At 41.1% G+C, this 24974-nt stretch overlaps 1 protein-coding gene across 2 annotated transcripts in view; it reads right to left on the bottom strand.

The window, feature by feature from the left end:
- Positions 1-289: 289 nt before the first annotated feature.
- The window catches only part of shisa6a (shisa family member 6a), a 111491-nt gene continuing 86806 nt past the window's right edge, over positions 290-24974 (bottom strand). Inside the window, exons 6-9 of one of the 2 annotated variants that reach the window (XM_087840091.1) lie at positions 17101-17163; positions 16176-16196; positions 13321-13449; positions 290-3320 (exon numbers count right to left, since the gene is read on the bottom strand). In XM_087840091.1, coding sequence (XP_087696217.1) covers positions 2707-3320; positions 13321-13449; positions 16176-16196; positions 17101-17163 — 827 coding nt within the window. In that variant the 3' untranslated portion in view covers positions 290-2706. The remainder of the gene's footprint in view (positions 3321-13320; positions 13450-16175; positions 16197-17100; positions 17164-24974) is intronic. The other variant, XM_087840092.1, reaches the window with a different exon arrangement.

The following is a 24974-nucleotide window of genomic DNA, read 5'->3' as shown; positions in this document are numbered from 1 at the left end:
TAATGTCATTTATGGCCTTTATACCATAAACTGAGCTACAATATAAAAGTTGGATGTAGCTTTAAATCTCTAATTTACGGAGCCCCGCAGGGGACATGGGAGAAAAAAAAAATTAAGACGGACTTTTGCGAGATCTCGCAAAACAAACTCGGGATCTCGCAAAAGTTTTAGCCGCATTCTTCTGAGGCCGCCAGCTCGAAGCTGACCGGGAGGTCGAGGCACGATGTGCCAGGAAAGCGGTGTTCCTCCCGGCTGTAGCAGGTCTCGACCTCCCGTTAGCTTCGAGCTAGTGGGTGTCAGATCTCCGAAAACGTCTGAGCACTTTTGCAAATATGTGATGTCTTGTAAACCGAGCCGGTATCTGACGTTTACACAACTACATTCACGCCTCAAAATATCTTAAAAGTGTATTTTGTGACCCAGAAAGAGTAATATTACAACTAAGTAGCTGCCGCCATTGTTGGAATTCAACTTTTGCGAGATCTCGAGTTTGTTTTGCGAGATCTCGCAAAACTTTTGTGAGATCCCGAGTTTGTTTTGCGAGATCTCGCAAAAGTCCGCCTTAATTTTTTTTTCTCCCATGTCCCCTGCGGGGCTCCGTACTAATTTTATAAAAGTCTATCAGTACTGCTCACTTGATGTGTGACACTTTCTGTATGAGTTCATAGTTTCAATTGTTAGTTACAAATTATCTTTAATTTAGCAGGATGTTTATTTGTAAAGGGTGTGAAAGTGTTTTTGGATTCTCCATCAGACACACCGCTTCAGCAGAAATGCTTAAGTTGGTGGCTACGTCCATCTTTTATATTCAGTCTAGGCTTAAATTAAGATGGGACTTGTCTTAGTGAGAAAGCTATTTTTTTGGACATGTGACAATTTCCTAAAGGAGGTGCTTAACTGGCTTTCCTTGGGATTTGAATTGGGACTTAAATAGGGACTAGATTGGCAGGAAGCAGCATGACACTCCACCTGTAGTTAAAAAGTGCAATGGCGTGCTTAAATTTTCCTGCACTTAATAGAAATTTGCCTTAAAAAACTGTCTTTGGCAATCTTTATGACACACTGTGGCGAGTCCATGTAGAAAACCCAAGCCCTGAAGGAATTACACAAATCCTAACAGCCACACTTCTATTAATAGTATAAAATCTGGACCCCGACTGTCTCACTTCCTGGACTGGATCTTCATATAGCAACCGAGAAAACCTCCCCCACCCCCCAGGTCAACTGAAAACAGAAGCACGGTATTTTCACATACCTGTAAGCCCATAAAACTTATAATAAATCTTACTCGAGTAAAGTTTAAACAACTTTCAATAAGAATTGGAAGATTGATATACCTAATGGTTGTTTTGCCTGCAAAGTTTGAGACTTCTTCAATTGAATTTCTGAGGTATATATACTGCAACATCTCTCACCGTATAGGTTTTCGCTGCTGGTTCTGCTGGTAAATTATAGTCAATAATATTGCACAGAAAGCAAAGACAACAAGCATGATTGTTCAGTTAAGAGCATATGGGATTCCATACAATAAGGCATTGCTTTAATGAAAATATCTCAAACATTTTAATCAATGCTTCACTGACAGGCGATTGTGATGTCCTCTTTAGTACTGATTGGTCCATCACATCGACAAACTATTACACAACCTGCGCACTTCTTAACACGGAGTGCTTGATATGTAGAGATGGAAGCAGCTGACCAATCACAAACTGAGAATTATGGATGGATGGGGTTACGGATGACAAAGCGAGGATATGGAAATTCAGCAAATTTGAATGACCATCAGGCTCCGTTTTCACCTGTAGATTTATTTCTGCAGACTGAAGCTGCCAGTCAACACTGGTAAAAGTTTTTTTCACACACAATCATTCTATGCTACAAGCACAGTTAGAAAAGAAAAAAATACCCCCCACATATATATTAAATCCACATATTTTGCCGACATCTGTGGAAATAATGCTATTTGGGGGAATTCACCTTATCTAAAACGAAATTTTAAAGTAGGAATCAAAGATTCCAGGTGGGAGAAAAAAATAATGCCGGAGGGCCAGCTTTTCTAGGTTAATGCTGCTAATGTAGCCTATTTACAATCTCCTATTATATGCAACAAAAATAGCCTCGTTTTTCACTAATAAGCTGATATGTTCTGGCCATTCACCGAACAAGAAGAAGAAGAAGTAGAAGAAGAAGAAGAGAAAACTTAATCGAAAAAAAGGGAAGTCATTAATTGTGCTTTTTAACCCACAAATCCACTTCATCGTTGAAATGGGACAATTCAAGAGGCACCGTCTGAAGTGCTTACATCAGTTAATGAGAATCTCTAAAGCTATAACAAGGACTGAAAATACAAATAGTAAATATATTATATTTATATATTTATAAAGTTGATACAATTCCCTTCCAGTCCCAAATCCAGTTTAAAAAATATTTTCTTCACATTGTCTAATGTCCGACATGAAGGATCTTTGTGTCGCCGCGCAAAGCCCTTATGATGCTCTAAAAGAGAAATGTCTTTGCCAGGGTTTGATTCTAATTATCCAAAATCTGGATGACACAGAAAGCTTGTGCTAAAAAGCCGGAAGAGTTATTTTTTTGTTCTCTTTTCTTAAATGCAGGAGGTTGTTTTGATGAGAAGACTGAACAGTTCTGCTGAGTATCCTTCTGTCGACGTTGGGGGTGGGTCTCAGGAATGCTTCAACCCCGGAGTTAAACAGTTACCTCGTTCTTACTGGCAGTGTGGTATGTGTGGTGGTGGCCGGGAATGTACTGCAGGTGGTCCACCGTGTGTGTTCGTCGGGAAGCAAACGCCTGCCTCTTAGACGTGGTCACTTGGTGGTTGACCGTCAGCGTGTTGTAGGAGTCAGTAGAGGCACTGGGTTGAGAGTACATCTTGGTCACCTTGTGGCGGTCCATAACTGGCGTGGTGGGTATCAGCATGTCAGCGTGAGACATCGCCCTCGCCATGGCCTTCTCCCGGAACTTGTCGCGCCTCATTGCTGGGGACAGCAACAGCGGATCCTGGGAATGGAGGCGGTCCGCTGAGAGCAGCTGCTCTTCCGAGAGGTGGCGGCTGCTTCCGTATGCCGCAGCCACCATCGCACCGTATGAAGACAGGCCGTACTCTCCACGTCGCGGCGTCCTGGGAGGAGACAGGACGTGGTCCTGCGACATGGCCCTTTGGACTCGACGAGGACGTTGCCGCTGCTGGTGTTGCTGGTGTTGCTGGGGTTCTGCGTTCAGCTTCACCATGTGGGTTGGTCCCCGTCCACCAAAGTCAGGATGATGCTTCCTGGCGTAGTAGTCATCGATGTCTTTATCACCTGGGGAGTTAGAAGACAAAGATCATCAGGGAGAGGCAGGCGCATTGAGTTTGAATGTAATTTTGGATAGCTTGGCTTTTGACACGCAGCTAGCTTTATTTCAACAAATTAGCAAAATGCACCCATCAATAACTAAAACAGCAACATTGCATCCCTGGTCAAAAATAGCTGCAGTACACTGGCAAAAACTGCAGTGTGGCTTATGAGGTGGAAAGACAGATGGGGGGTGGGGGTGCTGTTTCCATGCTCAACAGCCGGAGTCAGGAACCTTTTTTATAAACCAGGAAATTATGAGCATCCACCCAGTTTCTTAACTGTTTATCCAGCTTATGATCAGGGGCAGCCTGATCCTGTCTCCCCTCTCATAGGGCAAAAGGATGGACACACCCTGGGCAAATCATAAGTCCAGAACAAACAGAGAAAGGCAGACAATCACACATTCATACCCACGGCCAAGTCTTTAACCCTTTAAGACCTACCATAGAACCAAGTCCGCCAGAGCTTATATTATATTTTTACATGCTGTGGAGCCATTTTTGGGAGCATTTCAAGTTGCTATACATCAATACAACCATTACAGCCTAGATTTTAATAATATGTATGAATTAAGTGCATAGTAATTACATAAATTGCAAAAAAGTGCAATAAACTACAAAAAAATTGAAAATCGTTTTTGTTTTTTTAACATATATTTCTAGTTAGAGAAATTTAAGAGGCTTATCCCTCAAAACTGTAAATACAAAAAAGTTGCACAAAATAGTTTCCCACCACAGGAAATTTATTTTGAGTGCCTTCATAGTTTTATTTTTGAAATACACCAATTTTTATATACTGCAGGAAAAACGAAAATAAATATTATAATGCAAATTTACAAAAAAGCAGCATATGCATCAAAATAAACTATTTCCAGCAGTGCAATATGAGTCCTAAGCATCCCAGAAACGACACAGAAAGTCATAAAGTCAAACATACCTTTTAAAAACACCAGTATAGGCTCATTGAGGCCCGGACGGTAAAAAACTACATTTCCCGCGAAAATGACGTCACTTCCGGTTTCGGGCAGGTCATGGCGGACATGCGATAGTTCGCGCTGACGTCTTATCCAATGTAGGAAGTGTTATGAACAGCTGATCGGATCGGCAAAGCGTGTTTCTGGAATATTATGTTTTTGTTGCTGCAAGTGCTTTTTATGCAGCTTTTGCAAAGCTATATGTGGAAGGAAACTGTGACCGAGGACAAGCTGATGACATAAGATGTAAGTACAACTCCTCCGGTTTCATATGCAAAAAAAATTATTGTGCTAGCTTGCGTGGTTGCAGAGCTACCGGGATTTAAAAATAGTTACGCAAAACAGAGCGTGCCCGCTCCAACCGGTTTTAAAGGGTTAAACCGTGGGAGGAAAACTAAGAGAGTACTAGGAGAACATGCATATACAGAAAGGCACCGGTAAATCAGGGAACACTGAATAAATACGTTTACATCATGGTGAGCTTAGCTGTACTGACCTTCAGACCATCACATAATGCCCGACGATCATCACTCTGCTCTTTCGGTATGAGTAATATAATCCAGTCGTGTCTAACCCTGGACTGTCAGCAGTATAAGTCAGTGTGTTAGGAATCAAAGGTTGCAAGAATAATCCCACCTTGTAGCTCGTGAATTAAAAATTATCTTATTTCCACTTGATTTGCAAAGAATTCTGGATAATAAGCCCCCGTTGCTAGGAAGTCTAAATTTGGTCCAATCATGACACAATGTGTTGAATGAATATTAAAGCAATGGTTGCTCATTGACAAAATGTTTCCTGGGCAAGTTGTGCTTTGCAGCATATTAGATCGTTTTTCATTCTGATACGTTTTACTAATCAAAACAAATCATTGCACAAGCAATCAAGTTTGCTGACGACACTGTTGTTGTAGGCCTGATCTCCGACAACATCGAGACGGCCTACCTGGAGGAGATTAGGAACCTGGAGACCTGGTGCCAGGAGAATAACCTCCTCCTAAACATCAGCAAGACTAAGGAGCTGATCGTGGACTTCACTACAAAGCAGGCGAGGAATTACAAACCCCTCATCATCAGTGGCACGCCAGTGGAGAGAGTGGACAGTTTACGATACCTGGGTGTCCACATCACTCAGGACCTGTCATGGTCCTGTCACATCAACACCCTGGTTAAGAAAGCCCGTCAGCGTCTCTTCTTCCTCAGAAGACTTAGGGACTTCCATCTGCCACTGAAGGTGCTCAAGAACTTCTACTGCTGCACCATCGAGAGCGTCCTGACGGCAAACATCTGCACCTGGTTTGGGAACAGCACCAAGCAGGACAGATGAGATCTACAAAGAGTGGTGCGCTCAGCCGAACGCATCATTCAATCAGAGCTCCCTGACCTGCTGTCCATCTACACCAAGCGGTGCAAGTCCAAAGCTAGGAAGATTATGATGGACCTCTCCCATCCCAACAATGGACTCTTCTCACTGTTGAGGTCTGGGAAGCGCTTTTGCTCCCTTAACCCTTTAAAACCGGTCAGAGCGGGCACGCTCTGTTTTGCGTAACTATTTTTAAATCCCGGTAGCTCTGCAACCACGTGAGCTAGCGCAATAGTTTTTTTTGCATATGAAACCGGAGGAGTTGTACTTACATCTTATGCCATCAGCTTGTCCTCGGTCACAGTTTCCTTCCACATATAGCTTTGCAAAAACTGCATAAAAAGCACTTGCAGCAACAACAACATAATATTCCAGAAACACGCTTTGCCGATCCGATCAGCTGTTTGTAACACTTCCTATGTTGGAATAGACGTCAGCGCGAACTTTTGCATGTCCGCCATTACCTGCCCGAAACCGGAAGTGACGTCATTTTCGCGGAAATGTAGTTTTTTTTTTACCATGAGGGCCTCACAAGCCTGTACTGGTGTTTTTAAAAGTTATCTTTGACTTTATGACTTTCTGTGTCGTTTATGGGATGCTTAGGACTCATATTGCACTGCTGGAAATAGTTTATTTTGATGCATATGCTGCTTTTTTGCAAATTTGCACTATAATATTTATTTTCGTTTTTCCTGCAGTGTATAAAAATTATAAAAATTGGTGTATTTCAAAAATAAATCTATGAAGACACTCAAAATAAATTTCCTGTGGTGGGAAACTATTTTGTGCAACTTTTTTGTATTTACAGTTTTGAGGGATAAGCCTCTTAAATTTCTCTAACTAGAAATATATGTTAAAAAAGCAAAAACGATTTTCAATTTTTTTGTAGTTTATTGCACTTTTTTGCAAGTTATGTAATTACTATGCACTTAATGCAGACATATCATTAAAATTTGGGCTATAATGGTTGTATTGATGTATATCAACTTGAAATGCTCCCAAAAATGGCTCCACAGCATGTAAAAATATAATATAAGCTCTGGCGGACTTGGTTCTATGGTAGGTCTTAAAGGGTTAAGGCCAAAACAGAGAGAATGAGGAGGAGCTTCTTCCCCCAGGCTATTCGGGCCCTGAACCAGGTGTAGGACTGGACTCTCCCACACATCACACCACCACACGCACCACCACACATTTCCTATAATCCTCTAATTCCTATAATTTATAATCTTTATAATTTCTTTCTGCTATTTGCACATTTTTTACTGTAAATTTCTAAGTTAATTTGTACATTTTGTAGTAAACCTGTAAATTGTAAATACTGTAAAACTTTTTTTCTGTCATTTAATGGTCGGGCATTGTACAGCTACAAGCATTTCACCCCCATGTCATACTGTGTACGGTTCTGTGTGTGTGACAAATAAAATTTGAATTTCAATTTGAATTTGATTTGAAGCAAGAGCCTGTACTTGCATCAGAAAAATAAAATCTCTCCCCAGTCTTGGTGTCCACCTCTAAGGAGACTCCTTACTGAGCATAAAATCTCTTTTCTGTGTCTATTTGGGTATTTGAAGCATTCTATCTACTATTACTGAAGGCCAGGCTCATGCCATTTGTGTGGCTCAGTACAGATGACGGTTGCGTAGTGCGTCTCGCAACATCACTAAGTCAAACAACAAAACACTCAGCTGCGGCGGCAGATTAACCCGGTCTTTCACAAAAACGCGATCCCCACGGTAATAGTGGCAGTAAGAACTGATCATATAATCCCACACCAGCTGGAAAGTGCAATTCAAAGCAGTTTGACTTGTTTTGTCCTTTCCCTTCATGAAAAACAGGATAACTCCAAGCTCTTGTCAATGCATTTGTCCTTCAGCATTGAAAACACTCATCAGCAAACCACAGTACTCAACAGTTCATGCGCGGGTGGTGCCTGAATGGGCAACCAGTCATTTAATCCTCTGCCAGAAAGCAGGCCGCCGCTCCGCTGTGTGCACACACTCCTAATGGTAAAATCATTACCGCAGTATTAGCCACAGGTAGCTCTCAGCAGACTTCTGTCTACCTGGTTTTTGGCCGTGCTCGCAGAAAGGGGAAGGCTACCAAGGAGCCTGCCTGATTAACTATTGTGCTGAGCAGTTGTTACCTCTGCAGTAGTTAATTACTGCAGAACACAGAGGTTGAATTGGCGCTTTAGGACTATATCACGCTTCACCAGGTCGTGGAGAAAGGGGATGATGGGAATTGTTTGTCTGGATGCTCATCTCTCTGGGAGAGATGTCACGCCTGGATGCAGAAGGTCACCTTATTTTCTCGGAGGTTTTAATGTCCACTAGTCTGTGCATTCCTAATGAGGGAAGCCCAACTCTTGCCTGTGGCGATGCGCTCTAGCATTCTTCCCCGAAGGGTTGGTTTAGATATGACATTATGGCGGGAAATGTCAACCGAACTACAAGTATAGACACAACTGACAAGCTGTGGCTCATATCTCTAATGACAGGTCAAAGTAAAGTTTCCAGTCAATAAGATCTCAAGAGTTACACTCAGATAATGATATGGCATATATAAGAAAAAACCCACAACACGGAGCAGAGTCTATATAACCTTATGGTCTGAAAAGGGAAGATTAAAGATTAAATTATCATCCACACAATTAGCATTCATTCCTTGTGGTAAAATGTCGTAAACTGTGGTCTGTGTGAACACCACCATGGGGATATCTAAGGTTGCAAAAAGTCTCATAAAAAGTCTACGAGAAGCAACTTTCTGATTTCGTTTCCAAAAGGATGATCTGTGGTATTTTCTGCGAACTTGTTTGCTAACGACTTAGCTAGTCGTTAGCTAATGAGCAGGCAGTTCAAGTCTTCCCAACTCCTCCCCACATATATCTTTTGCAGTCAAGATGTTTGAAAAGTTCATCCTGAGGCTTGAAAACAGGAATTTGCAAACCAACAGGTGACGTCACAGTAACAACATCTATCTTTTGTACTGTCTCGACTGTGGTGCAAAACGCCTGTTGTAGTATAGAAGTCTATGGGAAAATGACTGTACTGCTTTTACGATTTATGACCTCAGTAACCATTTTTCTATTCAGTTTATTGTGTCAATTTCTACTTTTTTTTTTTTAATATAACTCAGTATTTATCTTGGAAAGTATTGTTCTGTATAATCTGCAGATTCTGACAGAAATCTGCAACTATCCTTTGAAGCAGCGCTCCTCTAAAACAGCAATAAGGATCATTATTAGGTTATTTACATTATTATGTAAATAACAAAATAACTTAAAGCAAAAAATGGGAAACGTAAAGTCTGAAGTCTTTATATTAAGGGCCATCAGTCAAACAATACTGTTGCTCTGGGTCTAAACAGAGCGCGTTGTGTGTGACGTCTTCTTTTGCGCATGCGGCCGCTTTGAGCGTTCACACTAGAGCGCGTTTGCTGTCGCATTTTATTTGTAGCGTGAACGAGCAGACAAAAAAATCGGATTTGATCAAAAAATCGGAATTGAGCATCAAGACCTGCAGTGTGAACGTAGCCTTAGATGGATGCTGAAGGATGCCATTCTTTAGGGCTCGGATGCTTTGCTATTGCAACACGTTCTCACTCCCAAAGCGTAACATTTTACGCTAGGTGACAAATCGTAAACATATTACGTTTTCGGTTACCCACCACGTTCCTAAATGACGACCTTGGAAAATTGAGGAAATATGAGAACCGTATGGACTCAATCTACACATGTTCGCTCTTTTTCTTCAAATCGCTTAGAAACACGCTATTTAACATCATTAAAGTCATGGTTAAGGTCAGGAAAAAGGTTATGGTTAGGGCTAGGGATAAGGTTAGGTTTAGGGAAGGAATACAGGGCTGGAATGTCTATTACCGCGGGAGCGTCATTGCACTGGATTTCAGCCATAACCCGCCGCGTACCACAAGAACGCCGAAGGTCTCCTTTTGCGTTCATCAGGAACGCCGCGGGAAGTGACAAAACGTCGGCATGTTACACCTCGGGAGTGAGAACGGGTGGCTATTGACACATGTAGTAAAATGTAGCAACGTCCCCCACTTTCTAAGTCAGTCAAAAGTGAAGTCAAAGTTTTCATAGGACAGGACAAGAACAGATCAGAAAACAAGAGATGCTGAAATGAGCAATTTTTTCCTTTCTGCCACTGAGATAAGTAAAGTCATCCTCGAAATGGCCTGCTCCTCTATAACTGCCTCCGCTTCCATTTGATTTAGGTCTTATTCTTTATGGATGTACACATGTTCCACTGTTTACAGTGTAAGTGGCTGAAATGATTTAAGAAGGGCAATGGAAATTACTTGATCTCATCTCTGCGGCTCAGATAAAACGCAGCACTTTACTGTTAAAATGATTGCGAGAGGCTGAAGGGTCCCAAATGTGAAGCAGAGCTACAACACAGGAAATTGCTAACAACTGCTAATTAAACCCCAGCTCCCACTTTGCTAGATTACATTCAGTGTATTTATGTGTCAGCTATTGATCACAGAACGCCGTAATCATATAATGCGCTAACACTCGTGAAATTGGTGGAACATCAATTATAAAGTGATCGTCAGAGGTTTGGAGTGGTAGAATGTAAAAGGGGGATACAGTACTATCATTTAGGTGTTTCTTTTTGGGCGGATTAAAGGTGGCTTATTTGTTCTAAAAGGTGTTTTAATCCCTTTTAAGGGTGATTAAGGGGAAAAACAGCAGAGCCAAATATGATTGGTTTCTCCTTCTTTGTGCCGCCTCCTTGGAGGAGCTAAGCGGGTTATTTTAGAGCTGCGTCCTCAATCCCTGCGTCGTTGACATCGTTGAAGGACGGAGAGGATGGAAGTGCCGCTCTCTCTCTCATACTCACACAAAAACTACACACCAGAAATGATTTATAATTGCCAATTTTAAATTGCAAATAAACCATGCTAATTTAATTTACTAATCATCGTCTCTCCAGATGGTTTCATTAAAATTGCAACTAATTATATTACTTTTAGGCTTGTTTCCAAAGATCTCACTCATGCTGGAACTTCTTTTTTCTTCAAGGGATGACTTTCCTTGCGTGTTTGACAAATTCTGCCGGGCTCCTGTCTCAAATTCAAAAAGCTTCTTTGTAGTTCAACATGATTCATCTCTGTGATTTTCTGTGTTTGTACAGGACTCTGGCAAGATGAGAGCAAAGCCCTGAGTTGATAAGTGAAAGAAAAGACAAACTTAGAAAAGACAAACATGGAATGCGCTGAGAGGAGATTGCTCTGATGCATGTTTTTCTATCACATAACCACACAGTGTAAAAAAGGACCAGTGACATGTTTAAGTGGCTTTCTCTGTGTGCGTACCTTGTCTTAAGATTGCTCCTGATGCTTTGAAGGTTTTATTTGAACCATTTTTGCAAACTCTTGTGGAGCTCTTTCTGAGCTTAAGGGAAAATGAATGAATGTGCACTTTCTGGGTGCTAAAGCTATAAGCGAGTAGGATAAAAGCAATTTTATATATACATATAATATATATGCCAGTTGTTAACAGTCATGCCAGCCCACATCAGCTGCTGGAATGACTGATCTGCTTCAGCTTTATATGTTTTGTTGAATTTTAGAGCATTTAGAGCAGCGGTCCCCAACCCCTGGGCCTCGGACCGGTACCGGTCCGTGAGTCGTTTGGCACCGGGCCGCGAGAGTAGAGGCTCAGGTGTGAAATGTATAGTTTTCAGGGTTTTTATCGGTTTTCAGCGTTATTTTGTTATCGTTTTTATCGTTTACTCAGTTTTCCTGGGTCTTTTCACATGTGTTATGAATAAATCTTATTTTTTTCGGTACCGGTACTAGTTTTATTTTGTTGTATTTATCCGAGACACCTTAAAGGCCGGTCCGTGAAAATATTGTCAGGCATAAACGGGTCCGTGGCGCAAAAAAGGTTGGAGACCGCTGATTTAGAGCATACTATTTAAAAAGGGAATTTTTCCGTTTACTGTCGCTAAAGTGCTTGCTCATAGGGCAGGGGTGGGCAACTCCAGGCCCCGAGGGCCGGTGTCCTGCAGGTTTTAGATCTCACCTTGGGTCAACACACCTGAATCACATGATTAGTTCGTTACCAGGCCTCTGGAGAACCGCAGGAGCTAATTTAGCCATTTAAATCAGCTGCGTTGGTTCAAGGACACATCTAAAACCTGCAGGGACACCGGCCCTCGAGGCCTGGAGTTGCCCACCCCTGTCATAGGGGGTCATATGATTGTTGGGTTTTTCTCTGCATGTGTTATTGTAGGGTCTACCTTATAATATAAAGCACCTTGAGGCAACTCTTGTTGTGATTTGGGGCTGTATAAATAAAATTGAATTGAATTGAACTATTTAATGCCCCACTCACACAGGCCTAGAGACTGGTTGGCAACTGCCTGGCAACCAGTTGCTAGAGAAAAAGCAGTTGCTGGAGGTTATAGGTGGTTGCTGTGAAATTGTCTGCAAAGCCAAGGACACACAGACCTAAAGATCTGCAGTGACTCAGTGAGTAAGGAAAAATGTGTCTTCCCCGACAGCTGCTGGAACAAAAACTGTATTTTGTATGGAAGATGCATGTGTATCCTTTTTAACGCAACAGAAAAACATTTATACGTTATGTTGATACAAATGTGTCGAGGTACTTTTAATGCAGTTGTTGAGTTTGATTAATTTTGGCTACATGGAAACATGCCCCAGAAACGTCAAGCATGAATAAGGCTATATGCAATCAATATTTGATTATAAAATCTCACTAAATATGTCAACTCAATGGACCCTAACAATCCACGTGCCCGGCCTAGAAATGAGCAAAGCTGCAGTTTAATGACCTGGGATTGAATTAATTCACAAGATAAACATAACATTAAATAAACAGCTTCATTTAAAGATCGCATTAAAACATTTTTTAATTCATAAATAGTCGAGATTTCCTGTTTGTTTTCTTGTTCACGCCTCATGTCCCATCTTGCTGTGCAATAAAGGTAAATGTAATTTACTGTCATTTAGGAAAGAGCTTCCACACAGGTGGAAACTTGTGGCTTAATGAAGAAAAACTTGACTCATCACATGAAACCATCCTACGAACCAGTGGCCAATGCACCGGTCAGGAGGTTAAAGCAGCAGCGTCCACGTTATCATCAAACTGAAAATGTCACCATGAGGATAATGAACTGTAGTATTGGCGAGACATTAAAGTGCCATCCAGTTGTTGTATAGAAGCCATTCAGCTGAAAAAAATGGTTCTTAATATGTCATTAAGAGACATTAGCAACATGACATGGGCCACAGATGGAACTAAATTACACGCCAATTAGATGTCAGTCTATGAGCCGATAGATGAGTGGATGGGAATGAGTGTGGAGCCTCTGAGCGTGCTGTGATGCATTTTAAAAAGTTTATTTCCCTAAAAAGGTGAAAAGTGAGAGTACTATCTGTATGATGAGCCAACAAACATCTGGAGGTAGTTATCATGATGCATGTCTCTGTAATGGACATTGAGATGTTTCGCGGTGAATCGAGTACAACCTCTAATGCACAGACATGAGGGTGATGTCATCGCCTGTTTTTGCAGCGTATCAGGTATGACAGTGATGGAGGACGACTGAAGGACCACTTGCTAGATCTGTGGAAAGTATTTACTTAAGTCAGACTTGAGGGCCAGCTCGTAGGAAGGCGGCAGATGGCTCAGGTTCTGGAAGGATCTGGACAGGGACAGGTCGTAGGCTTCCGTGGCTGAGGTCAGGATGTTGTTCATCCGCTGGGGTCGCTCTACAGGGGACAGGGGAGGAAGTGGTGCACTGCAGTCAGCACACAGTCAGTCAAAAGGATGGGCTCTACACTGGGAGTCTTTACTTGAGGGAAAAGGAAAGTGATGCAGTGGGAAATGCGTGTTGAGAAAGATTGAGCAGGACTACAGAGCATTTAGGGGCTGTTTTACACATTTTTGGTAAAAAATAAATAAACAACTGAGACACTGAACAGCAAGTTAGAGTATTAAAAATGTGAATGTGGGCACGGGTAACTGGGGTAACTACACCCATCATATCTTATGTGCATGCTGATCAGATTTGGGCTGTTTTAAAGTCAGAAGTAACAGAAAAAGCCAGTTGTTTCTGTTCTTATCCTCCATATGCTCCTTGTTCCTCCTCCATCCACTCATGAAATGATGTTACACAGATTTCAGATGGTTTCTGTATCTTTCTTCTGAACCGTGTCGAAAGTTTTCGCCTATTCCTCGCGTCCGTCTGCAACTTTTTCTTGGTTCTTTCCCTTTGTTTTCAAAGTCACTCTCACCCTTTTATATTTAAGCCTGGTGCATGGCTCCATTCAGATGAGAAAATCTTTTCTTTTGTGACATTTGGATAGTTTATTTTGGGCATATGTGTATATATCCTAAGATATTTGCATGAGTTCTCTTAGAAATGCCAAAAACTTGGGGCTCGCTCCAAATGATCCCTGTCATTTTTCTTCTGAACTGTGGTGTTTGTTAAAAATAGTCACATCTGAGCGGTGAATTTCGGCGTCATTTCAGCTTGTGATGTCCTGCTTTTTGGAATCTGGCATGGCCAGGCAAACATCTCTACACGTATTTCATTTTCAAGATGAACAGTTCTGCAAAAAATCTTTACAAATCCTTGTTTTTCATTTCAACATTTGTCGACCAACAGCTACCAGCGCATCAGCCTTAACTGCTGTATGGACAAAAGTCCCACTGCCACTGGTGGAAAAAAATCAAGTATGCATATATCAAGGCATGCACTCTGCCTTTCCAAATATTTGTGAAAGAATGTTGTGCTCTAAAGTGAAATCGAGCATGGTATTCTTACAGGATGCCACTCTTGCAATCAAAATTTCCTTCCTACTCGATATTCCACAGTCAACAGTAAACTGTATTTTTGCAAAATGGAAACATTTAGAAGCCACAGCATCTCAACCAGTGCTGAGGCACATGGTGCATGAAATTCACCAGTAATTCCAGACTTCCAAAACTCCTCTGGGATTAACATCAGCACAAAAAGTGTGCACTGGGAGCTTCATGGTATAGGTTTCCATTGCAGAGCAGCTTCTGTAGGTAATGCAAAGGTAGCTCAGTACTTTTGACCATATAGTGTATCTGTTGGTTGCAACAGTAAAGTCTATGGATGCAAAATGTGAACGAAGCTTGTTTACACTTCAGCCTTTTGTCTAAACATGGCTACTTCTGGCTCTAAGAGGATGATCTGATATCCTCGTGTTGGTGTTGTTCCCAGATCATCATGAAAATGTTGTTCCAGGTTCAACATTGCAAGTGACCAATCACATTATTGTGACGTTATTCTTTTGCGCACCAACCCATTCGTGCATTCATGAAATTCCAATGTTGCAAGGACAATATCAGTTCTGCTTAGCGTTTATTAAAGGGTTAGGGTTAGGGTCCGTTGATCGGCGGACAAAGGCGGTTTCTCGCAGCTTAAGTACAGTTTTTTGTTTTACGCCGGTTTTTCCCGAAGTCGCAAAAGTATGACATCACAACATTCTGATTGGTCACTTGCAATGTTGATCCTGGAACAACCTTTAGTATGATGATCTGGGAACAACACCAACACGAGGATATCAGATCGTGCGCTCTAAGAACTTCTCAGACTGGGATGTAATTTTAATTCTTTGCTTTTACAGAAACATACTCAGAACTTTAAAAAGAAGAGATAAAATGTTAGACTGAACTGAACTAAAAATGAAAAAGTCAGAATGGGCTGTATTTTAGAAAGGACTATGCTTAACAAAGAGCGCTTTGCTTGCTAAGGCTGAGGATTTTGTGTCAAGGCATTTCAAGGATATTATTTACTGGAGTTGCAGCTTCAATGAAATGACTAATTTGTCTTCTTTGCAGTTGTGAGTCAGCGGGAAACTGCGTCACTCAACTGCATCTAAGCAGCTCAAACGACAGATCGTTTTGCACGCCTTTAACAGTTCATCTGGGGATATCTGTGATATGTATAACACCATTACAGCTCCCTGCACTGCACAGAGCTCCTGTGGCTTCAGAATTTAGGACGCCCAGTCACGGGTCAGGAGGCGCGGTGGGCGGAAAGGGCTGGGATTCAGGCAGGGACGCGGGTGCTGGATTTAAAAATAGGACCGGGCGACTACTGCAGCAGGGAGGATAGAGACACACAACGCCAAGGAACATATGGTGTAGAGGGGAGACATTCACAGAATCAGAAAGTGTGTGTGGGGGGGTTTGTGGGGTAGATAGAGCCAGTTAGGTTGAGTGAAGGAAGAGGAAAGAAAAAAAATGTGTGTAGAAAAGATTTTAAGGTCATGGATTGTAATGCAGCAATGTGAAGTTTTGCAACTGCAAAAAATACACAAGCGCTTGAACAAAAGGAAAGAAAAGGAGAATAATGACCCTCAGTGTGCAGGAAAAGAACTCAGTTGCTACTATACATGAATTATGTTAAAGAAAAACTGATGAAAAGATACACATAAACACCACGTGTATGTGTATTACTTACCGTATCTCATTTGTCTGTGGGCTAACAAATCCAAGTGAGAAAGAAAGGATCAATAACAATCAATGTGCACAGTAAGTTTCAAACTAGAGGTCGCCCTTGGTCAAAAACAATATTGCAGGAATGCTGCCAAGGGTTAACAAAAACCTCCAAACCAGCAACTCTTGAATTATGCATTGCAGCTATGATCCTCATCAGAAGCTAAATAGACTTCAAAAGTGCTGTTTGAAGAGTTTTATTTGGTTCTGAAAGCACTTTTGAAACCCATTTTCCCATGAAAAGCCGCCCTGTTTAAGAGGCAGACAAGCGCAGGCAGGATGTGGATGGCAGCGCTCTGTTAATGGTAAAAAACTTTGTTTAATGACTCAATGACGATAACTTTAACCCGAAACAGTGACACAAAACACTGGCCTCTGCAGTTTTAGAATATCGCAGAGGGGATTTTTGTAAGTAATTAAAAATCCAGGTTCCCTCTTTCATTTCACAGCCATTTAGATGCAGAACCGTTCAGCAATTCCACAGTGAAGAGCTGCTCCCCTTTCACAGAAAATCACATTTAGAAAAATAGATGGGATGCTATGAGAGTAACTGGGTTTTCAATAACTCGAGCAAACTGCACAGGCGATCCTTTGATTATCACACTTTTTGCTTTTCATTTTCTCCGAGGAGTTCTTTATCAGCTCCTCGTATTTTAAATTCCCTGTGAAAGGCATACTTTTGTTTTTGAAATTGGAAATAGTCTATCGCAGAAATTGCTCGGCTTTCTATCACTTAGAGATAATAATGCATATCGTTTTGGAAAATGAAGCCAACGACTGCCGTGAAATCAGGCTAAACTAAAAAGAGTATATCACGTTATCGGTCTGGGGTTACACAGTGAATTGGACTCTGCCTGTAACTACACATCAGCAGTCAAGCAGTTTCTTACCCATTTTAGGTGTCAGGGCGGTCAGGTCCAGGTGGCTATGCTGGTAGTCATGGTGATGGTTTCCTGTGACAAGAAGAACAAAAGCAAATAAAAGTGTGTCAACATCAGCAGACACAAAGAAAGGCAATAAAAAAAAGCAGCCCCTTTTTGATTTATTCAGTCTGCATTATTATATAGAATAACTGACCCGACTCAAAAGTAATAACAATCAAGTCAAAAGCATGTTACAAAGCCAAGTTAAACTAAACCAGTCAGCAGCACAGCAAACATGAGGTATAGAGCCCAAATAAAAATAAGATGGTTATAACTGGAATCTAATTACTGTCATAATACTGTTAATATACCTGTTTGACAACAGCTTATGAAAAATGTCAACGTATCTCATGGCTCAAGGGATCCAATTTTTGTTTGAAGACTCAGAATCTGAGAACAGATTCTTCTATCGGTCCTATTCAATACATTATACACCTATGTTATACAGGCCATTAGGGCTGCCACGATTAGTCGACTAGTCACGATTACGTCGACTATCAAAATCGTCGACGACTAATTTAATAGTCGACGCATCGTTTGAAGCTTTGTAAGATCCCAAAAGCTGCAGGAATAAGTAGTAGGATTTAAGAGTGTAATAACGGACTGAAACAGAAGATGGCAGCACTGCATGTACAAGGATGCCAGCTGCTGTTAAACCACGAAGAAGAAGAAGCTGTGTCCCAGAGTTCATAGCGCAGCCCAGTTTCCAACAATGGCGGCAGCTAGTTAGTTTTAATATTACTCTTATTATTCTTTCTGGGTCACAAAATAAACGATTAACATATTTTCAGGCGAGAATGTAGCTGTGTAAACCTCAAATATCTGCTCAGTTTATCAAGACACCACATATTTTCAAAAGCGCTCCAACGTTTTCGGAGACGTCTGTTAGCCACTAGCTCGATAGCTAGCCGGGGGCTAGGCTCACTCGAGCTGTGAGAGCACCAGACTCTCGGCAAATCGTTTTCAAACCCACCGCCGTCTTTCGCTACTCAGGTTAAACATATAGTGACTTAGATAACTTAAAAATGTTATTGTTTGGCCTTTTTTAGTATTTTATTTGTTCCTGAGTAAATCGGTTTGGCTGAGATTAAAGTTATAGTTTTTACACAGCTGAATAAACGTCAAGCAGACAACTGATTATCAGAAGTGTGAGATGCTCGAGAATTTACTCCGGTGTCCTGTTATATTTTAGATAGCAAGGAGTTTATTAAACTTCACCGAAACAATCTGCAAATTTCATTTAAATTTAACAAACTATCATCTTGTCTTTATTTTTAGTTAGCACATACCTTAAACACTTAAAGCTGTAAGCTAATGATAGTTATATAAGAGCAGATGCTGCTGGTGCAATAAGCTGTACGTTTTATATCCAATGGATGATGATCTGATTAGTCGACTAATCGCAAAAATAATCGGTGACTAGTCGACTATCAAAATAATCGTTTGTGGCAGCCCTACAGGCCATCCATAGCTGCTGTGCAATACAAACAACCTTGCTTTGCCTTGACAGTCGCTACACTTTATGCATTATCTATGCCGCAGTGTTGAAGTAGAGAAAAACTGACCTTTATGAGTTCGGCACGACTGGCTCTTCTATAATAAGGTGACAAATGTTGTTCTCTATTTCAGCAGAGTATCAGTCAGCCCTTCCATCCACTCAAGTCAGTATTTGCTATATCCCCAGACATGAAAGCTTTGATTTGTTCAGTGTCTCAAGTGAGCAGTAAACTGCCACTGCTCAGTTATGAGCCTGTAAGTGTTTCTTCCATTTGACAGAATCCACTGTTTAGCAGCGCTTTACCAAGATGATTGATTATAGTCACTTTGTCTGGGTACGTGGAAGCGGCTGCACCTCGCGGTGATCCATCTTTGCGGCGGGTGTGTCATTTGATGTTGCGCTAATATTGTAATGTGTTGTTTTCTTGGCTATAGAACAAAGCAATATGTTGTGAGACCTCTGTCACTGAGAAGCAATGGGAATTCCAATAAGTGAAAATTTTGCCTTTATTCAATTATATCTTCTTTTTTCACCCCTGAACAACATACAACTCATGGTTATGCAGTTGTGGCTTATTTCCATTTAAATATGTTCATCTATCATTCAATAAGGCAGTAAAAGCACAGCTCTGATAGCTGCGTGTGAGCTCTTTAAGAGGCTTTGAGCTGACGACGGTGGCTTGAGTTCTGCCTTTGTGAAAGATCGGCGCCCGTAGGTCACCGACGCTGATTTGCCGGTGGGAGTTTGTGACATTTCAGACAAATGTTGACTTTTGCTAACATCCTTAATGTGGAGTTGGTGGAGTCTCTTTTCCATTCAGTCATATTTTGAATGCAAAGGCTTTGAGAGTCAAACGGTTTTGACTATTTTGACTAGGTGCGTTGCATCATTATAAAGCATGTCTTCGGTCCGTCCTCCCTGCAGCTCTACTCTGTTTTCCAGTCACACAGGTTTGATCAAGGGGCCAATTATAGCAGCTATAGAAAACCCAGTTAAATAACCCTTCTGTGAACACAGGTTTTGTACTGAGTAAATAACCTTTTACTATCTGAGTAATTGGGGAAACTGCTTTTTCCCCAGAGCAGAAAAACAGACCTCTAGATAAATTTCACACATTAAAATGTACCACAAATGTTTAGCCAAGGTTCAAAAGCTTATCACCCGGCAAAGATGGTTTCCCTTTGAGGTAATCTCCGGTTCAGAGTATGGGATCACCAGCATTGTGCAGTGACTCTGGTACTAAACTGAGCACATATCGGAGACCTAAAAAAATATTAAAATATATATTATATATATATACATACAAAAAAATAAATCAGATCTAGTCCCATGCATGGCAGCATGGAGCTCATTCACACCAAACTCAGTTCCTCATGAGGCTGAAGTCTATTTCTTTAGATGTGTTTGGTCAGCAAGCTGACATTTCACATCAAATATATGAAATTTAAAGTCTGTGCCTTCAAATAAACTGACAGCTAAAGAATCCTGCTACATATGAAGAATTACAGGGGATTACCAAATGAAGCGAAGGTAACTTGATGCAAAAAGTATTTTGTTTTTTAAGAGTAAGAAGAAAATCTCCCCCACTAGAGAGCATCAAGTGCGTCATGCAAAGCCGAGCCTTTTAAAAGATGTCCTCTTTTACTAAAGCCTGAAACCCAGCAGGACGACAACACATCAAAACTCTTAGGGCTATGCAGTCTGCTGCAACACCAGTGCACAGATGCACTACAGATGTGTTGCATAGATAATGCGTAACACTGTTTTACATACAAAACCTGGCAGTTTAATGCACTACTGACATATACTGAAACATGTGGGTATAATTAATAGCCTTCACCCATCTGCAAAGGTATTGCCATTAGTCTATCCAACCATACATCTACACATCCATTTTCTTCCGCTTATCCAATTCAGGGTCATGGGAGGGTTGGAGCCTATCCCAGCTACCACAGGGCTGAATGCCGTCAGGTTTTTGGAAAAAACTGCAGGGATTTGCTCTTATTTAACCACTGGATGTTAAAACTCAGCTGACAGTCGACGCTTTTAGCAAAGCTCAGATTCAGATTGAGACTGTACCGACCAGTCGAGTTCTTCTAAACCAAAATGTAAAAATAAATATAAACATTCTTTATGTACCCAGGTTTTTACTGCGACTGTCACCAGAGTTGAAAATGATCCTGTATGAAAATTTTCCTTTACTGGAACTAATGAGCCTTAACAAGAGAAGAGCCTCAGACTAAAGGTAGAATGAGAGAATAATACAGATAAAAGAATTTATTACTGAAGGTGCATTTACTCAATATTAAATATGAATACATAAAATTGATAAGTAAAATATGAGCACTGCACTCGTTGCTGTAATAGCTTCTAAAAGCACAAACGTAATCTTTCTTCCACGGTCAGTGGATGCTGTCAGGTCATCTGCGAGGGTAGGTTTGGGAATATCTCCTTGTGTTGTACTGACAATACAGAGTTAATAACTTTTTTTCATTTTCACCCATGGGCGTGGTGTTGTTGTACTCCATTATAGGGTGTTACACTCCTCTGCAACCCCTACTCGCCTTGCAATTGGAGTTACAGCAGAGTCTTTCGGGGTTGCCAAGGCTTAATCCCCAGTTGTCTACACCTGACAAGGTATGGTCAAAAAGTGTGCTTGAGGTTGGTTTGGGGCAGAACCACTTCATGCCTTCATGCTCTAGGATGTCATTTTTAGTTTAAGTTGTTCAGTAACTTAAAATAATTCCAGTGTTTCTACAAACTCGTGTGTCAGCTTTCACTTTATGTTTCAGCTCATTAGCCTGGTGTTAACAGCGCCTCTCTTACTTTTCACGATTAGTCTCTTGTGGATTTTGATTTTACTTCTCTTGTCATTTCAGTGTCTCACTGCCCTGTGTTTGCATTTTTTTATAATTTGCCATCTCTCATAAGGAGGAGAAATAGAATATCAGCAAAAGATCACAGACCATTAAACCAAAGTTAGTTATGCTGTAATAGGTGTAGGCTGCTGGGGGATTCCCAGGTTTTCTTCTTCAGTCACCTTTCTCACTCACTATGTATTAACAGACCTCTCTGCATTGAATCATACTTGTTATTAATCTCTGTCTCTCTTCCACAGCATGTCTTTATCCTGTCTTCCTTCTCTCACCCCAACCGGTCGCAGCAGATGGCCCCGCCCCTCCCTGAGCCTGGTTCTGCCGGAGGTTTCTTCCTGTTAAAAGGGAGTTTTTCCTTCCCACTGTCGCCAAAGTGCTTGCTCATAGGGGGTCATATGATTGTTGGGCTTTTCTCTGTATGAAAAAGCTTATACATGTATAAAAAGTAAAATGTTAAAAATAAATCCAGTTAATTCAAAATGCAGCTGCGCGTCTTTTAACAGGTACAAGAATCTACCGCATAACTCCAATTTTAGCCAAATTACATTGGCTCCCTGTTAAATATCGCATAGATTTTAAAAATTTTTTGTTCACTTTTAAAATTCTGAACAATTTAGCACCCACCTATCTTTCTGAACTACTCCACTTATACAATCCCAACAGAGAACTTAGATCATCCAATCACAGGCTCCTAGCACAACCTAGGTCTCGAATGAAGTCGAGAGCTGACCGGGCCTTTGCAACCGTGGCACCCAGACTCTGGAATAACCTCCCTGTTCATATTCGTACTGCCGAGTCTATCCAGTCTTTTAAATCACGTCTTAAAACGTATCTTTTTACTTTGGCTTTTGATTCTAACTAGTTGGCTGTTCTAGCTTGTTGTGTTGTTACCTTTTGTTTGTTGTCCTGTTTTATTGTTTGTTTTAATTGTCTCATGCTTTTACTGACTGAAGCACTATGGTCAACATTGTTGTTTTAATATGTGCTATATAAATAAATTTTGATTTGATTTGATGTGTCACTTTTAAACAGGAAATTCTCAGGTTTTATCTCCAGCAATCCTCAAACCCATTACAGCACCTATTATTAAAGTGCTAAACTGCTGCTTTAATAACACTTTAATAACACTTTAATAACAGTACTTTTTTGATTCGAGTACGGAATCAAAAAAGTGGAGCAAATGTCAGTTTTGTCACACAGAGATAGTGGCATGTTGAATGCGTCAGTGTGTACTGAAAAAGAACACACCGTCTAGGTGTTAATACATAATGCAGCAGCTCTCACTGTCAGTAAAGTGTGTCACATGGATTGGCTGTAGTAATTCAGGCAGATCTGTCACAAATGAACTGAATGCTTCCAGGTTCCAGCGGGTGGACAGAGGGGATCCCACTGTGACCCAGATCCATTTTAAACGCCTCGCTCTGGGGGAAGCTGATGGACAGACGCTGGCTACCGAGACAGCCCATGCTATGTCATTATGCTGGCAGAGTGCGAAGTGCCATGTGGACTTGGTGGGACAGATCACCTCCTTTTGCCCTTCTACATATGCATGTGTTATAGAGAGGCCAGTTTACAGAGGAAGACGAGTTTCTCTTTACTAGAGCCATTCAGGATTTTAAGCTCTCATGTATTTGTAAAGGGAAGCTATGACGGATACATTGTAAAGTGTCAGTAATAATTCAATCTGACACAGAGAAACTACATCTGTAAAAAAAAAAAGCAGTTTAGAGACATTTTGTGTATTTGGCAACTACAAATTTATGATATATATAATAAATGAATGTCGGTTTTTTGAACTGGAAAAGTGAAGTGAGGCAATTTGACTAACCACATAACGCAACACATGAATAGAGCACACAAGCCCACTTGTGTTATTTGTTAATGTTGGTGGAAAAAATGGAATAAATGCCCAAATCAAACCAAAATGAACTGAAAAAAGTGTATACAGAGACTGAAAACTAAAATTTAACGTGACACCAGACAAGATGAGATGCTTTGGATATTAAATTCAGCAGTTATGTTTACACCTCTGCTATACTGACGACAATTACACAATTCTGCAGATGCTATTTATCAGATTTCCTCTACAGCCTTCGTCAAAGCTGAGCTAATGAAATGACACATTTTAATTAGCAACTTTGGTCAACCTAAAAACCCTAATGTGACTCAACTATCACTACAGCTTACATTTAAATTGCCAGCTGGTTCTCTGCTATTTTGTCAAAGGCAGGACTGCCTTGACTTTGTAGAGAGATACACAAGGTGTTCTTGGGCACTGGTGTCACGACACCCCAGGTCATGGCACAAGCAAACCACAGTTTACGGTCACTAAAAGCTGCCTCTATGCAGACTTTAAAACTGGCTTGATAGTTCTTAGATCCAATATTGCAATGCCCACTCTTTGTGATGCCAGTGTCTTTTGACAAAGATACAGTACAAGACCAGTAGGAAGATAATACTGTAACTGGGTATGTCCTTCAGGAGTCACCGGAATCGTTGTCTGTCCATAAATCTCATTATTTGATTCATCCAGCGAGCTTTAAACCTGGCGGTTGTGTTGCTGGAGACCTGAGTAGGTGTATTTCAGATGCTGAGATCAGTTGGAGTTGTTCTCATACTGTGGCTGAAAGCTGTTACCAATGTTTCCACTACCTGTTCCACTCTGTGTGTAGGAGGAAGGCCAAACACATGCATATAGACATTTTAATTTTGACATCTGTGTCAGATTATTCATTGACATTTTCACCCTAGGCTTACCCATTACAAATACGTGTCTAGTCTAAACCTGATTCTAACAGTGACCCTAAAAATCTGTTAATAAGCCTTTAAACGGGATGGAAAAATTGAGACTCTTACAATAACATCACTCCGATGGCCTAAAATAGACGATTATATACATTATATACATGAATGCCTTCTCTGCACAGCACTACACTAAGGAAATTGAGGCAGGTTGGAAAATACTGACATGGTAGAAATATTTAAAAGTTATATAGGTAAAAAATTGTTGTGTAAAGTGCTGTTTTTTGTTTCTGTTGAGTATTGCAGCATCGACAGCGATCAACTCGAAGGAAAATGACGGAGGCAAAAATGTCCTTAATATTTTGGCAACTTTATTCTACGGAGCCCCGCAGGGGACATGGGAGAAAAAAAAATTAAGACGGACTTTTACGAGATCTCGCAAAACTAACTCGGGATCTCGCAAAAGTTTTGCCGCATTCTTTGGACGCCGGCTCGAAGCCGACCGGGAGGTCGAGGCACGATGTGCCGGGAAAGCGGTGTTCCTCCCGGCTGTAGTAGGTCTCGAGCTAACGGGAAGAATGCGGCTAAAACTTTTGCGAGATCCCGAGTTTGTTTTGCAAAATCTCGCAAAACTTTTGCGAGATCCCGAGTTTGTTTTGCAAGATCTCGCAAAACTTTTGCGAGATCTCGAGTTTGTTTTGCGAGATCTCGCAAAAGTTTTGCGA

The sequence above is a fragment of the Neolamprologus brichardi genome, chromosome 4 (assembly GCF_056152115.1).
Source record: "Neolamprologus brichardi isolate AB-2024 chromosome 4, ASM5615211v1, whole genome shotgun sequence".
NCBI lineage: Eukaryota > Metazoa > Chordata > Actinopteri > Cichliformes > Cichlidae > Neolamprologus > Neolamprologus brichardi.
This window is presented reverse-complemented; position numbering and strand designations above follow the sequence as displayed.